At 41.5% G+C, this 13,243-nt stretch overlaps 1 protein-coding gene across 1 annotated transcript in view; it reads right to left on the minus strand.

Moving 5' to 3' along the window:
• dnah1 (dynein, axonemal, heavy chain 1) overlaps positions 1-13,243 on the minus strand; it is a 29,836-nt gene that overhangs the window by 7,795 nt on the left and 8,798 nt on the right. Inside the window, exons 25-64 of the mRNA XM_058641485.1 lie at positions 13,087-13,227; positions 12,774-12,937; positions 12,565-12,678; positions 12,301-12,489; positions 12,112-12,217; positions 11,665-11,778; positions 11,403-11,552; positions 11,173-11,259; positions 10,874-11,060; positions 10,697-10,788; positions 10,439-10,593; positions 10,151-10,328; positions 9,866-10,060; positions 9,635-9,754; positions 9,355-9,513; positions 9,141-9,245; positions 8,895-9,035; positions 8,621-8,781; positions 8,381-8,538; positions 8,021-8,194; positions 7,501-7,679; positions 7,089-7,319; positions 6,300-6,496; positions 5,840-5,975; positions 5,373-5,581; positions 5,109-5,280; positions 4,035-4,226; positions 3,797-3,907; positions 3,471-3,656; positions 3,192-3,383; positions 2,847-3,014; positions 2,558-2,749; positions 2,211-2,342; positions 1,918-2,043; positions 1,572-1,691; positions 1,350-1,499; positions 1,082-1,242; positions 678-903; positions 336-531; positions 37-188 (exon numbers count right to left, since the gene is read on the minus strand). Of these exons, the coding sequence (XP_058497468.1) occupies positions 37-188; positions 336-531; positions 678-903; positions 1,082-1,242; positions 1,350-1,499; positions 1,572-1,691; positions 1,918-2,043; positions 2,211-2,342; positions 2,558-2,749; positions 2,847-3,014; positions 3,192-3,383; positions 3,471-3,656; positions 3,797-3,907; positions 4,035-4,226; positions 5,109-5,280; positions 5,373-5,581; positions 5,840-5,975; positions 6,300-6,496; positions 7,089-7,319; positions 7,501-7,679; positions 8,021-8,194; positions 8,381-8,538; positions 8,621-8,781; positions 8,895-9,035; positions 9,141-9,245; positions 9,355-9,513; positions 9,635-9,754; positions 9,866-10,060; positions 10,151-10,328; positions 10,439-10,593; positions 10,697-10,788; positions 10,874-11,060; positions 11,173-11,259; positions 11,403-11,552; positions 11,665-11,778; positions 12,112-12,217; positions 12,301-12,489; positions 12,565-12,678; positions 12,774-12,937; positions 13,087-13,227 (6,318 nt within the window). The remainder of the gene's footprint in view (positions 1-36; positions 189-335; positions 532-677; positions 904-1,081; positions 1,243-1,349; positions 1,500-1,571; positions 1,692-1,917; positions 2,044-2,210; positions 2,343-2,557; positions 2,750-2,846; positions 3,015-3,191; positions 3,384-3,470; positions 3,657-3,796; positions 3,908-4,034; positions 4,227-5,108; positions 5,281-5,372; positions 5,582-5,839; positions 5,976-6,299; positions 6,497-7,088; positions 7,320-7,500; positions 7,680-8,020; positions 8,195-8,380; positions 8,539-8,620; positions 8,782-8,894; positions 9,036-9,140; positions 9,246-9,354; positions 9,514-9,634; positions 9,755-9,865; positions 10,061-10,150; positions 10,329-10,438; positions 10,594-10,696; positions 10,789-10,873; positions 11,061-11,172; positions 11,260-11,402; positions 11,553-11,664; positions 11,779-12,111; positions 12,218-12,300; positions 12,490-12,564; positions 12,679-12,773; positions 12,938-13,086; positions 13,228-13,243) is intronic.

A 13,243-nucleotide genomic window follows, 5' to 3' on the forward strand; every position in this document is an offset into this window, starting at 1 on the left:
ATTAATAAATATTCGAAACGGCGAAAAGAAACTCACCATGTCAATATTGTTCTCATTCATCATGATGCGAGTGCAGAGAAGGAAGGCAAACATAAGTTTATGCTTCTCAAACAAACTGCGGCACACATTGCTGTACAGGCTGAAGGTGAAAAACTCATTGACGTTGTTGATTCTCTCCGTCACTGTGTCTTTGAGAAACAGAAGAAAAGGTCAGTGGCAGCTGATCAGGTTTCTTTGTCATAAACCAATTGTTGAGTATATTCATCTGCACATGCATAACGATGCGTATAAAACCAGAGAGAGAGAGAGAGAGAGACTGTGTAAATTCTTTCTACCTGCTCTCTCAGAGTTGGCAATGCTAGCCATGAAGATACCAAGGAACCACTCAAGAGAGTACTGGTACATGGGGTCAACACCAGACAGGTCAGATACACAGAAGAAGAGGATTTGTGCACGGCCAGCCACGGCGACATACTCCAGACGGGTGGCATCAATGTCCTGTTCGGTCTTTTCCGCCGCCATGACTTTAGCCTGCCAATAAAACCAACTATTATTAGAAAAAATCTGTGTGTAATGAGGTTGAATGGCTCATTGCTGAATGTGAGGGAAAATAACTAGATTTATAATGAATATATGATATATGACATATTAGAGGTGGAAGCTCTCTAGTTCCCGACCTTGATCTCTCCAGCTTTGACCTTGGAAGCCTCCAGCACTTGGATGAGCTCCTCGTTGTCCACTGGGTTTCCCTCCGTGGAGCTGAGCCTGCACAAGATCTCATCCTCAATTTCTTTCAGCTCCTGTTTCATCTTGGCGTTGCTGACGATCAGTTGGTTTTTAGCCTCCTCCAGGTCTGGACGCTCCTCAGTGACCACCTGCCCCAGCAGCTGATCCTCTAGACCACTGAATGTACACAAATACAGTTGAATACAAACACTAAGACTGAGAGAAAATGATTTTTTTATTTTTTAATGAGATCATTTAAAAAATATTGAATAAATAGTTAATATTATATCAAATCTAAATAGTAGTTCAGTGTAATAACATTTGATTGTTGTTATCTGTATAAGGTGTATGTTACCTGGGTGACAGGGTGAAGTTGATGAGCGTGACTTTGGTAGAGACCTCAGGAGAATAGTGTGGGTTTGGCAGCTTGGTCGTGATGTACATCCTGAAGTCTTCATGGTAGGGGATGACTGATTCACCCAGTTTCAGCACCGTGCCCCCTTGCTGCTTAAATGTCTAAGAGCCATGAATGTGAGTTAAGGAGAGAGGTGTGTGGTGGATATTTGGCATTGCACACACACAAGTCCTTTTCATTTGTATTAGAATCAATGATGTGTATTCACCTGCTGCAACAGGACAGGCTCCAGAGCAGGATCCAGCTCCTCTCCTACGTTCTCCAAGAGACAGGGTTTACCAAAGCGAATGGTGTTCTCAAGACTGCGTAGGAAATCTTGGTCACTGAGCTTCATAACCTCTAATCCATTGTCCCGCTCCTGGATGGCAAAAAAAAAATGGTACCCTCTGTAGCAGTGATCAGATCAGTCCATAAAAGGAAGTGTACTTACCTTGTTTTTGATCCACTTGTTGGCTTGTCCCTGTGGATCAATGAAAAGAGCCCAGCGCAGAGAGTACAAGGCAATCACACCATTCTCCACTGAAAGGTTATCCTTGGGCAAACCTGATATCTACACACATAGAAATGATAAAATATCATGATAATGAAGGGCAATGACTAAGTTCATTGAAAGTATGCATGAAAAATAAACTCGGAGCTTTTCTGACAACAACAACGAGCTACAAAACAAAACCATTTTTATTTTAGACTGGCTAGCATGCTCAATTTCTGCCACCTAAATGTTACACACTGGACCTTTAAGATGTCTTAGGAGACTTTGACGGGTTGGGTCTGACCTGCCAGGAGCGGATCTTGACTGGATCTCCGAGGGTGCTAATGAGGCTGGGTCCGTCAGTGTGTGGAACATTTAGCTCTTTGAAACAATTCAGCCATTCATCTGCCATGGCTATCCTGTATTCTCCCTAAACATAAAAAACAGTGGGTGAATAATGATTGTGGGGGCTTTGATTTTAGTTTGTGTTTCTGCTAGTTTTAGTTAGTTTCTGCTTGTCATGGTAAAATATACACATTAGAGCTAATGAAGCCTTTAATGTGTTTTCACATACACACAGAGTCATAACCCACTTACAGTGAAGGGCCCCAGGTAGGCTATGTATGCTGCCGACAGCAGCACGTCACCCGTTACATTGTCAATCATGTAATCCAGATGTTGTACCGTTTCCTTCCAACGCACTTTTTCATCTGCCAGTCCGCCAATAAGCTGGAGAAAAGCAATACATTAGCATAAATCAACTGAATCAATCAACCAGCCAATGATTGTTGACTATCGATGTTACAGCAGCTAAATAAAGCATAATAATACACTACTCGTTTGGACACAGGGTAACATGGTGTATCAAACTTATATTCTGTTCCCATCCGACTTTTTGTTTAATGAGCTGCTGTAATGCTACTTCGATTGTGTCTCCTTCAAACCTTGTCTGCTCGGATGAGTCGGGCCTCACACAGTTGATACTTGTGGTCCAGCTCATCTTTCTTAGCTTTACAATCCAGATACTTGGCCTGTAAAGTGGCAACTCCACCCTCCACCTCGGCCAACTTTGCTTTGGCATCATCCAGGATACGCTGGGTTCCTGCTAAGTCCTCCTGAGCCTCCTGGAGAGCTTGCTGTACAAACAATGCTTGAATTACACTTGTATATGGAAAAAAATTACTTTAAATTCTTTTTCACAATGAAATTGTTTTTTTTTTTGTTTTTTTTTACCCTTTTAGGTTCTACGCCCTTGGCCACAAAGTGATACACATGCATTGCTCGCACCCACTGGCAAATGGATGTACAAGCCTTGGAGACCTTGGCAATGGAGGCTGGTTGGAACTCCTCATTATCTATGTAGGGCTGGATTAAACTGATCACATTGTCAGGGATGTTGTCCTGCAGAAAGGATTAATGTCACAGAAAGCTCTAATATCAGCATCAAAACTAGAAACACAGCGACCTTCCAATTTTCAAATAAAACTGGAGAAAGGCAATAATATTGTTCAGGAAAGACTATGACAACACATACAAGACTCTAAATACAATAACACAGCAATAAATTAGATAAGCTACCTTATCATAATTGAATAGGCTGTCAAGAAACTTGCCAGGATCCTGTAACAGACCCTTTCCAGAATCCCAGTAGTCATCAATCTTGGTGCCAGGCTTCTCTCCGGGTATCTTTTTGGGTTTGATGCCCTTCATAATACACACAGCTTCAATAACCAGTCTCACTCCCTGAGGAGGTCGCTGCATTGCTCGCACCTATGGATATAAAAAAAACCTTCAGGAACTTATGTTGTAACATAACACATAACAGTAGTGGAAGATTATCTTGACCAAATCCCTGACCTCAGTGACATCATTCTTATTAAGGGACTTGAGGCTGGTGAGGGCAGCATCCAGTGCCGGCAGAGCCTCATCCAAGTCTCTCTGGGCATCTGCCGCGATGGACCCCGCAAAACTGGCTTTCTCTGAAGCTTTGGCTTCTTCTGCTTTCACTGACTTCCGGGTCTCCTCTGCAACCACCGTATCTTTCTGTCAACGTTACATATAAACCAAATTCAAGATACACATTTCAGTCTGGATTTTAAAGAAATACTTAGTTATTCACTTTAGTTTACCAAGGCAACATTGTCTTTAAACAGAATAATACAACTTTATAATGAAATCTTTACTTTGATGGTCTCCATGGTGACTTCAGTTTCTCGAGCAGCCTCCTCCAACAGGGGTCGCATTGTTTCCAGCTCCTCTTGCATTTTACTCACATCCTCTGCTGTGCTAAGGAGCTACAGGAGACACAAGAGGGTTAATACGTATACATTAATTCATACTATTAAACATACATATCCACTCAAGTCATGTAAGAGCAAATTATTATCATCAATCTTGTTGTTTTTTTTGTCTGTGGCCTGCCTTGTCCAGACCAGTCTTCATGCGCTGACGAGCACTGCACAATTCCTTCTTCTTGCGTCCAGTGAGAGCTGAGAAGATTTTGAGCAGCTCCAGGTAGCTCTTTGGTGTGACGTAGTTGTGGCGGGAAAGCTCAGCCAGGTACTTTTCACACTTTTTGGCAACCAGCTGGTGGATTTTCACACACATCATTGTCTAGAAAAGGGGAATCAATCAGGGAGAATATGCTGAATTGAAAGTTATTTCAGTAATTGGGGTTTATATTTCTATTAAAGGTGCAGACTCAGATGTTGTTGGAGTTAAAATAATCCATCCAATGACTGTGAGCAGTGACTGAATTGGAAATGCTTTGAATTTGTCAACACATTTCAATGAATATGTAGCACAGGCTACTTTGGACCACTACAGAGTTACTTCCTTTCCAAACAATGCATTTTGTTCTCTTACATCAAATTATTTTTTCCAATTAGAAATGATTTACCCAGTCCATTTTTGTGGCCAATTGTAAGTCGAAATTCCCTAAATGTACACACACCACACGTGCCCATCATTGTATCTTTCAGTGCACTCACTCTCATTCACAGGTATATATCAACTTAGCTACATTAGTCCACATGTATGCCAGTGAAATTTATTGACCTTAACCATTTCAACTACATGCTTAACCTCATTCCTTAATCTAATGGCCCTTTTCCACTATGGTCCCAGCTCGCCTCGCCGCTCCACGGCACAGTTTAGGTTGGTTTTCCACAACAAAAATAGTACCTATTTAACGTGGGTAGAGTCATCACTGCACGGCTGCTTGAAACTGCCATGACTTCATTCGTCACACACAAACTAGTAACTAGTAAAGCAGTTGTTTTCAGTGTAACTGAATCATTAGAATCAGTTAATTAAAAAATATTTGTTCAATACTTCCTCCATGACCGGAGCACAGACTCCGTCTGACACAGTCACTGGACTAAATACAGCGGCAGTGTCTGTGATGCCAGTCTCCGGTGTCGATCAGCAGTGCTGTTGTTAAATACATGCGTGACGTTGTCCACGATGCTAGTATATACACAAACGTGTCCTCACCAGTCCCTCCATGGCTGTGGGGCTGGCTTCAAGCTCAGGCAGCTCATTAAGAAAAGATGTGGCCACAGCCAGCAGAGCCTCCTCTGGCCAAGCGCTAAACCAGTCTATGGTGCAGCACGTCACCAGCGAGGGAAACTGCCTCAGCCGTGCACGAAAAACCTCACCAATGGGACTGCAAGAGTAAAAATGGAGAGACTTACGAGCAATGTGGAAAGGGGAGAATGAGGAGGAATGGTATAAAAACACAACTGCAGAGTTACGAACCTTATGCAGAGCACAGTGTGGATGTTGTTGCGGACCCTCCTGATGTAAGCAGCCATGAGGTTGGCTTTCGTTGGCTGCTGTCCCAGATCCAGCACGACTGGCTTCATTGCTGTCAGGATGCGTTCCTGCTCATCTGCTGCATACAGGTTGGGAACATCCCCAGAGTTCAAAATGTTGTTGATATCCTCCAGGAAAGACTCGCTTTTAATCTGTCAGATTAACACAAAATAAGAGTAGCATGACTTGCAGAGATACATACTCACAAATACTTCATTCCAGATTTAAATACTTCATTCCAGATTTGTATTTACTCTTTCATTTATAATATTTGCAAAATACAACAGACTCATTGACACACAAGCTGCCAGCACCTGCAATCTATGCTAAAAAAAATCAATATGTATGCTCATGATGCAGTTATCCCCACAAATCCATAATACAGGTGCTAAGAAAGTAATACTGTATACCTGTGTGTCTACAAAGAGGAAGGTGATTGGCTGGTTCTGGAGACCAGCTTTCAGCATGATGCTTTTGATATCCTCCCTCCACTCTGTTTGACCATAGTTTTTAGACAGCTCAATCTGGAAACACTCATATTCTGACCTGAATAATGACAAACACACTGTTAACACTGGGCACATGACGTCACTAAATACTCACACACTGAAGTTTGTTGAATATATTACATGGTTTTTCACTCTTATACCTCCATTTATCACATGGCAGTAACTTTAACAAATTTGACACAAAATACTGACTATAATGACCATCACATCACAAGTCATTTTATATCAATCTTTCATGTCTATAGTATGCATAATATTATATGCTCTGGAAAAAGGTCAACACTAACGGATAGCACAAAAACATTACAAATCAACAATGATGAATGATCAAGGTCTTAAAGGGAGAGGATCAAAGACTTACATGTGCGAAGCGAGCTTGGTGAGTGACTGGCGTCCACTACCGCCCACTCCGAGCAGCAGGGCATTGCCCAGGGGCTGACGCAGGATGCGGCTGATGCGGCACACATGCTCAATGGCATCCATGAAGAGCACCAGCTTCATTTTGGTGGTGCTAGTCTGGTTGTAGTCTTCCATGTATTCTTCCATCACTTTAAGCACCTAAAAAAAATTACAATGTAAATGAGGCATAAGAAATAGGTATGCCATCATATTAAACAAATGTATCATTAATCTGAATCAGAAATCTTTTTACACAGAATTATATATTTTATTTACTTTTTACAAAACCTACATTTTTAGGCATTTTTGCCTTGACTTGCCAAAGCTAGTGATAAAGAGACAGGCAGCAGGGTGAGAGTGTAGGGGAGTGACATGTATGTATAAGTAAACGGTATGAGTCAAACTGAGGATCTTCAAAAACATTGAAATTCAGTCACTATTGATAATTATCATTATCAGATTTTTAAAAGGTTGAATTGTGCTTATTCTCCTAAATAGAAGTTAAAGAAACTTGTTGACTGTTGTTTTAAACTTTCACGAACAGAAAACACATTTGACATATCTGTTAAACATCCAATAACTAATTACACGTTATCCCTCAGAGTGTTGAAACTATTGCAGAAAATTGTATGGCAGTTCTTTTGAATTGAACATTTATTTTGTGTATAGAAAAGTGTGAATTGAAGTTCCGGTCTGTTAGCTGTTATGGTGGCAATAACTAAAACACAACACAGGCCATGGGTCCACTCACCTTTTCCTTGTCTTCTATGATTGTGTAGACTTTGTGGTCAGCTCCAGGAATCATGAAATCCCCATAGAGAACAGGTTGGCATGACACTACCTCTTCAAACCTGCAATCAAACTCCTGAATGCAATCTGTCAGGAGCCTGTTGAACCAGTCCCTGTCTTCAGCACACACCAGGCGGTCCTGGAAAACCCGGCAGCTTTCGTGGTACCACAGCCGCAGCAGCTGCAATTTGTCCTAAAAACCCCAACATAATTTACCCGTCCTCCTTTCATCAAAAACCACTTAATACTTCTGTTTTTACATCTTTCCGTTTCAAATAGTCAAAAAGTGATTCATCCTGAAAAAGATCCTCTCAGTAAAGAGGTTATTATCACCTCCGTATTATTATTAGTTTGATTCTTTTGGATTCAGTTACCTGTATTATCCCAGCCTCAGCCATGAGGATGCCCTGGAAGACCTTAGACAAGTCTCTCAGATTGAAGGTGTAATGGGACTTGGACGGAGTTGGTAGAAGTTGGGAGGTAATGGTAGAGTAGACTTGGATAGTGGCAGCTACAAGGGCATCATTCAGCGGCTGGATGGCTGGCACAGGTCCTGATGAAAAAGTGACATTTAATTATGCAATTCAGTGGAAAATATATTCACTTTAGTCTAGACAACAGGTTTTAATTAGACAAACATTTCTGTTTGATGTGCTATATAAATAAAATGACTTAAAATGACAAATGTATCTTTCTATACTATGCATGCGATGATTATGACGGATGTCTCTTCCTGTGACGACAAATCAGTGGCCGGCAATCTGACGACGTCACGCTTGCCGGGAGGGGTGAGCATTATTGTACTAATTCTTACATAGTAGTTCTTCAATCCTGCACTTGTCCCACCATTGATATGTGGCCTTACAATTAAAGATCTCAGCAGTACTGACTCACCCATCCAACTGCCGAGGATGGTGGAGAAAATCCTCTTCTTGCTGGCGTCCTCCATTTCAGTGAAGGACAAGAAGTTGAAGTGGCGCGTGAAGCGCTGGGTGACGGGATTTCGGCCTCCACCTGGAGGTCCCATGGCACAGGCAAAACTCATGTCCACCAAGTGCTTGAAAGTACCTTTGGATTTGGGACAGGAAAAACAAAACAGATTCTCAATCTGTTGGATTTTTCACCTTTCTGATCAATCATCATCTAGCATGAACTAATATTACTGTTGTCACAGTGAAACATGGTACAATAGTTTACAATTAGTACAAAAGAGACAAAATCCAAAAATAAACAACTATACTGCAATTTTCTCACCAATCTGCTTCCTGTCATACCAGCCTCCGTGGTCGATGCACTGACGCAGCAGCTCAATAGGAGGCTGGGCACCATAGGTTTCCAACAATGGCATGTTAAGATCATCAATAAAGAAGATAAAGTGCTTTCCAATTGGAGGCCCAAACACACCTTTCCGCCTGACATGTAGATACAAGCATCATTCAAATGGCGAGTCAGAAATACTGAATATGCATTGTTGCAATCAAAGAGCTGGCGAACCTTTTGTCAAGTTTACTGTCAACGTAGTCTTGAGTTTGGTTGGCTGAGGTGCGAGCAGAGAAGACAAGGAAGTGTGTGACGTATTGAGCAGGCATGTTCTTCAGCAGCTTGTCTGACATGGTGAGGGTCTTTCCGGTTCCAGTTGGCCCGATACAGAGCACCTGAATCACAAACACATTAAATACATTAAACCACTGGACTCTGAGTGTTTTTCGAAATGGGATTTTTTTTAACATAATAGTCCAAACAAATGCTTTTAAGATTAAGTACTCACAGGTTTCTTATTGGTTAAAAGCATATCAATAAGGAAGGACATTCTCACTGTGTCAACAGTGGGAATGAGGATGTCAGCATAATTTGTCTCTGGAGTGATTACAATACTGTTGGTGTATTTCATCCAGGTGACCCACTGGACCTGGAATGCAGACAAAAAGACGAATGGGTCAGTGGAGATAATGAAATCCAATAGTGGCATCTGTCTTCCATACATAATCTGTATTTTCAAACCACATCTATTTACTTGTCTTTCCTCATCTTCATCATCCTCATCCTCCAAGGTACTAATCCCTGCATCATCAAGTCTGTAGTCATATACTAGGCCCTCATCTGGAAGAGATAATTGAATCTGAAGGGGGGAAAAAAATACATTTGTGTTATTTGAAATACACTTCTGTTCAGAAATAATCCAGTAAATTCTCACATTAAACAAGATAAAGCAGGAGCTTTGATCTGACCTTCTCCTCTGCCATCTTGTTTCTGAGCCAGGTACTGAAACGCTGGCGGCTCGCTGCGTCTCCTGTGGCACCTACACTCCACACCAGAGAAAAAATGAACCAGGGCTCAATCAGCTCCTTCACACGCTCCAGTTTCTTTTGAGGTGGTGGCCTTTGATCCTATAAGACAATAAAGAAATGATTAAGTGAGCACAATGAATACAGCAGTGTTGTATTAGAGCCAGTATACACAATAGAAATCAATATTGTTTTTAATTTTGTGTTACAGCAAAGCTCACACCTGTTTAATATCAAAAGGATTGAAGAAGCAGTCCATTAGTTTAAGCAGACTACAGGCAAGGTTACTGTCTAGAGATGTGATGACCTCCTTTACTGATGTGTGGACAAATGTGATAGAATCCTGTTTAAAAGAAATACAGAAAAATTAAGTAGTAGCAGTGGATAGTTTATAATATCACGCTCTAAATGAGTTAATGTTGCTGGTCTTTATTAGTTATGTCTTCCTTCTCACCTGCAGGAATCGATCAAACAGGGAGTTGAGCTGCTCTGTGTATGGTTTCAAGAGTTTAGGGAGGCGTCTCAACCAGCATTCTGTAAAAGAGATGAGGCCCAGAATACTGGGTTCCAGGTAAACCATACCACAGCGAGACACCGTGGCGGGGGAAGCCACCGCCAAATCCTGCACCTCAAACATCATGGTCATCTCCTGCAGGAGAGGGCAAGACAAAATATTTGAATGCACCTGGGACAGACAGTAACACATCAACCAACAATGCAAGACTGTGAAAAATGTTACATCAGTGAGCTTAATGATTTCCCCAGAGCTGAGGCACAGTTTTTTGTTGTCATCCAGCACAGTGTTCATGTTCTCGATCCACACAGCATCCACCGGTCCATCAAACATGTACCACTTTTTATCTTTGTCCATAGATGCTACCCCACCACGTATGAGAGAGGAAAGGATACCATCTGTCCTACAAGAGGGAAAAAGGACAAAGTGGATCTGCTCAGTAAGTATAATGTCCATATTGTTTGTTTGTTCTTTTGTTTGTACGATCATTTTTAGAGTTACAGCATTTCTTACCACTCGTGTGTGAGCAAGTCGTACTCCCCATACAGCTGTCCCATGGTGATAGATTTAGGGTTGAGGACAGATATCTGAACTTGCTCATACACACCACCACTCACAGAGGGCTGGCCCTTCAAAGCTGTCATTGCTTCAGCCAATATCTCATAACACTGAAACACACATCAGTGACACGTAAAGATAGGACACTACACTGCAAGACAAACATCATAATGAAGCTGGAAATAAAACTGAAGCAACATGTAGAAGACTCACCTTGGTTTTACCAGATCCAGAAGGTCCCACCAACATGAGACCATGTCTCACCACAGTCGTCTCATACAGCTGAATACACTTACTAATAAACCCTGCAATCATCACAATACATCTTTTCATTCTATTAGAAAAAGCAGTGGGATAATATCTGAAAATAAAAACCATGAACACACTAACCGTCCACATCTTTGAGGTTCCTCTTGGTGCACACATTGCGCATGGATTCGTCAAGTGCACCATAGTTGATTGGCTCCTGCTTTGTGTTAGGGAAAAGATCTGACACTATACCGTTGAAGAGCTTCAGGTCATCTTGTAAGAACTTGGGAACATTGACGTCTTGTATGGCCCGCAGGCAGATCAACTCCTGGGGACAATGTAACAAAATATTTTCTTTCTTGCTTGACAGGGAAAGTGCCATTCAACAATCATTTAATTTTTTTCATACTTTTATTAAAAATATAGAAACCATTTCTGACCTCATTCATGTCAGGATTTTCTCTCTTGAGGTTTCCAGCAGCTGAAATCACTGTCTTCACAGCTCTCATACCAAAATCATAATGATCCTTCACACAATCGAGAACAAAATGTTAGATTTCACCTTTAATGCCTGGATTTAATACACAAATACTGCTGGTGAGATATTAGTGAGATTAGAGACAAGATTAAACACATCATAATTCTGCCATTCTTTAAATCCTCATTGTACCTGAGAGCTGAGCTGTTCAGAAGAGAGCTTGAAAGTGGCGGTGATCTTCTTAGAGAGGACTTTGGCGTCACTGAAGCCAAACGAATACAAGGAAATCTCAGCTATCATAGCATAGTCGGGAACCATCATGGCCACAGGACGAAACAGAGCCTGTAAAAGACATACGCTCTTATTTGCTGAATACCATTTACTTGTCCTCAGTGTTATACCGATTCTTAAAGCAGTCAAAAGAAGATGAAGAAGAAGAATTATACTTTCAAACCTTGAGATTGTCAGGTAGTTCTGTGCGGCCAGCATATCCAGGATTCATGGTAATGAACACAGCACACGAGGGGACAAGAGGGATCTCTGTCCCCTCAAACTGAAACCGCTCCAACTAAAAATCATGGTTTGGTTTTAGTGTGAGAGTGAGTATAAAACATCCATTTACCACCCCACTCCCAATGGTTTGAACATAGCGGACATTTGTTTGTATTTCAACTTTCTAAAGCATAGGGATTTAACATGCTGATTTATATATACCAATGTTGGTTTGTACATTATATTTTACAGTTCATGCTTCAAGGTCTGTGCTCCAGGAGAAGTTTAGCCAACAATATGCATTTAGCAGAATAAATAAAACTGTACTTGAACAGTCAAACAAACAATAAAATACTCATTGTAATTTTGCACAACACACAATACAATTTCTCATAAATAAGCTTCTCACCCTTTGCTGTTGGGCCTTTTGTATCGTGGTGATCTGTTGTGCCACCACAGACAGCACCTCTACATCGATACGATTAAATTCATCAAAGCATGCCCAGGCACCAGAACTGTAAAATGGAAGACATAACATTATTACCATATGTGCCATTCAATAGCAAAATTGATAAGTAATACACTGAACGTTTCTTACCTGGCCAGTCCTTTCAGAAACTTGCCCATAGCAATGAAGTCTAGCTGATCAGAGCAATTGAAAACCACAGTTTGAATGGCAAGAGCCTTTCCAAGGTCTTTGGTGGTCTCTGTCTTTCCTGTTCCTGCTGGGCCTGCAGGAGCTCCTCCAAACTTAAGGTGTAGAGCTCCTGTCAGGGTCAGGTAACATCTGAAAGAGCCAGGAGGAGGTGTGTTCAAAAGGGCTCATACCATTTAATCGAGCCCACTTCAAATCTGTGTCTACCTGTCAGTGAGAGGGGTAATGACCAGACGTCCCGAGTTACCAAGATACTCGTATCCATACAAGAACTCGGCATTCACCGCACGGATGTACAAATTATCTTTTGCCCAGTAATACCTGCAAACAATCAGTACATTTCTCACTTGTACACATATATAATTAACAGGGACAGGAGTGAAAAGACAAAAAAAAAAAAAAATCAAATTTTTAACCTTAGCTGACTGATCCACTCAAAGTCATTGACACTTGAAACCTTTTGCTCCACTAGCTTGGCTGCTACCTCCTTAGCATGGACCTCTATGACAATAAGGGCAGAAAGCACGGCTCGTTGCATCTTCGAGAGACCTCCTCTCACCAACTGCACCAAGTCACCCAGCTTCACAAACAAACAGCAAAATGGTGAATGTGTCAACATACTACAAAGTGATATGTAAATAGAGCAGTGTGATTGTACACAATAAATGATGGGTGTATTTCACAGATTTGAGATATGTAATGTTTTGTAACTTTCAAATTTGTTCACACCTGTCTTTGCAGCTGGGGATAAAGGCGGTCGGCCATGTCTCCCTGCTCCAAAGCCTCAGACACCTCAGAGGTCCAGAACACCTGACACCCAGCTATCACCACTTGACCAGGCCACGATAACACCCACTCTGTGCGATATTGCTGAGGGGTCAAGAGA

This window comes from Solea solea, chromosome 10, assembly GCF_958295425.1.
Source record: "Solea solea chromosome 10, fSolSol10.1, whole genome shotgun sequence".
NCBI lineage: Eukaryota > Metazoa > Chordata > Actinopteri > Pleuronectiformes > Soleidae > Solea > Solea solea.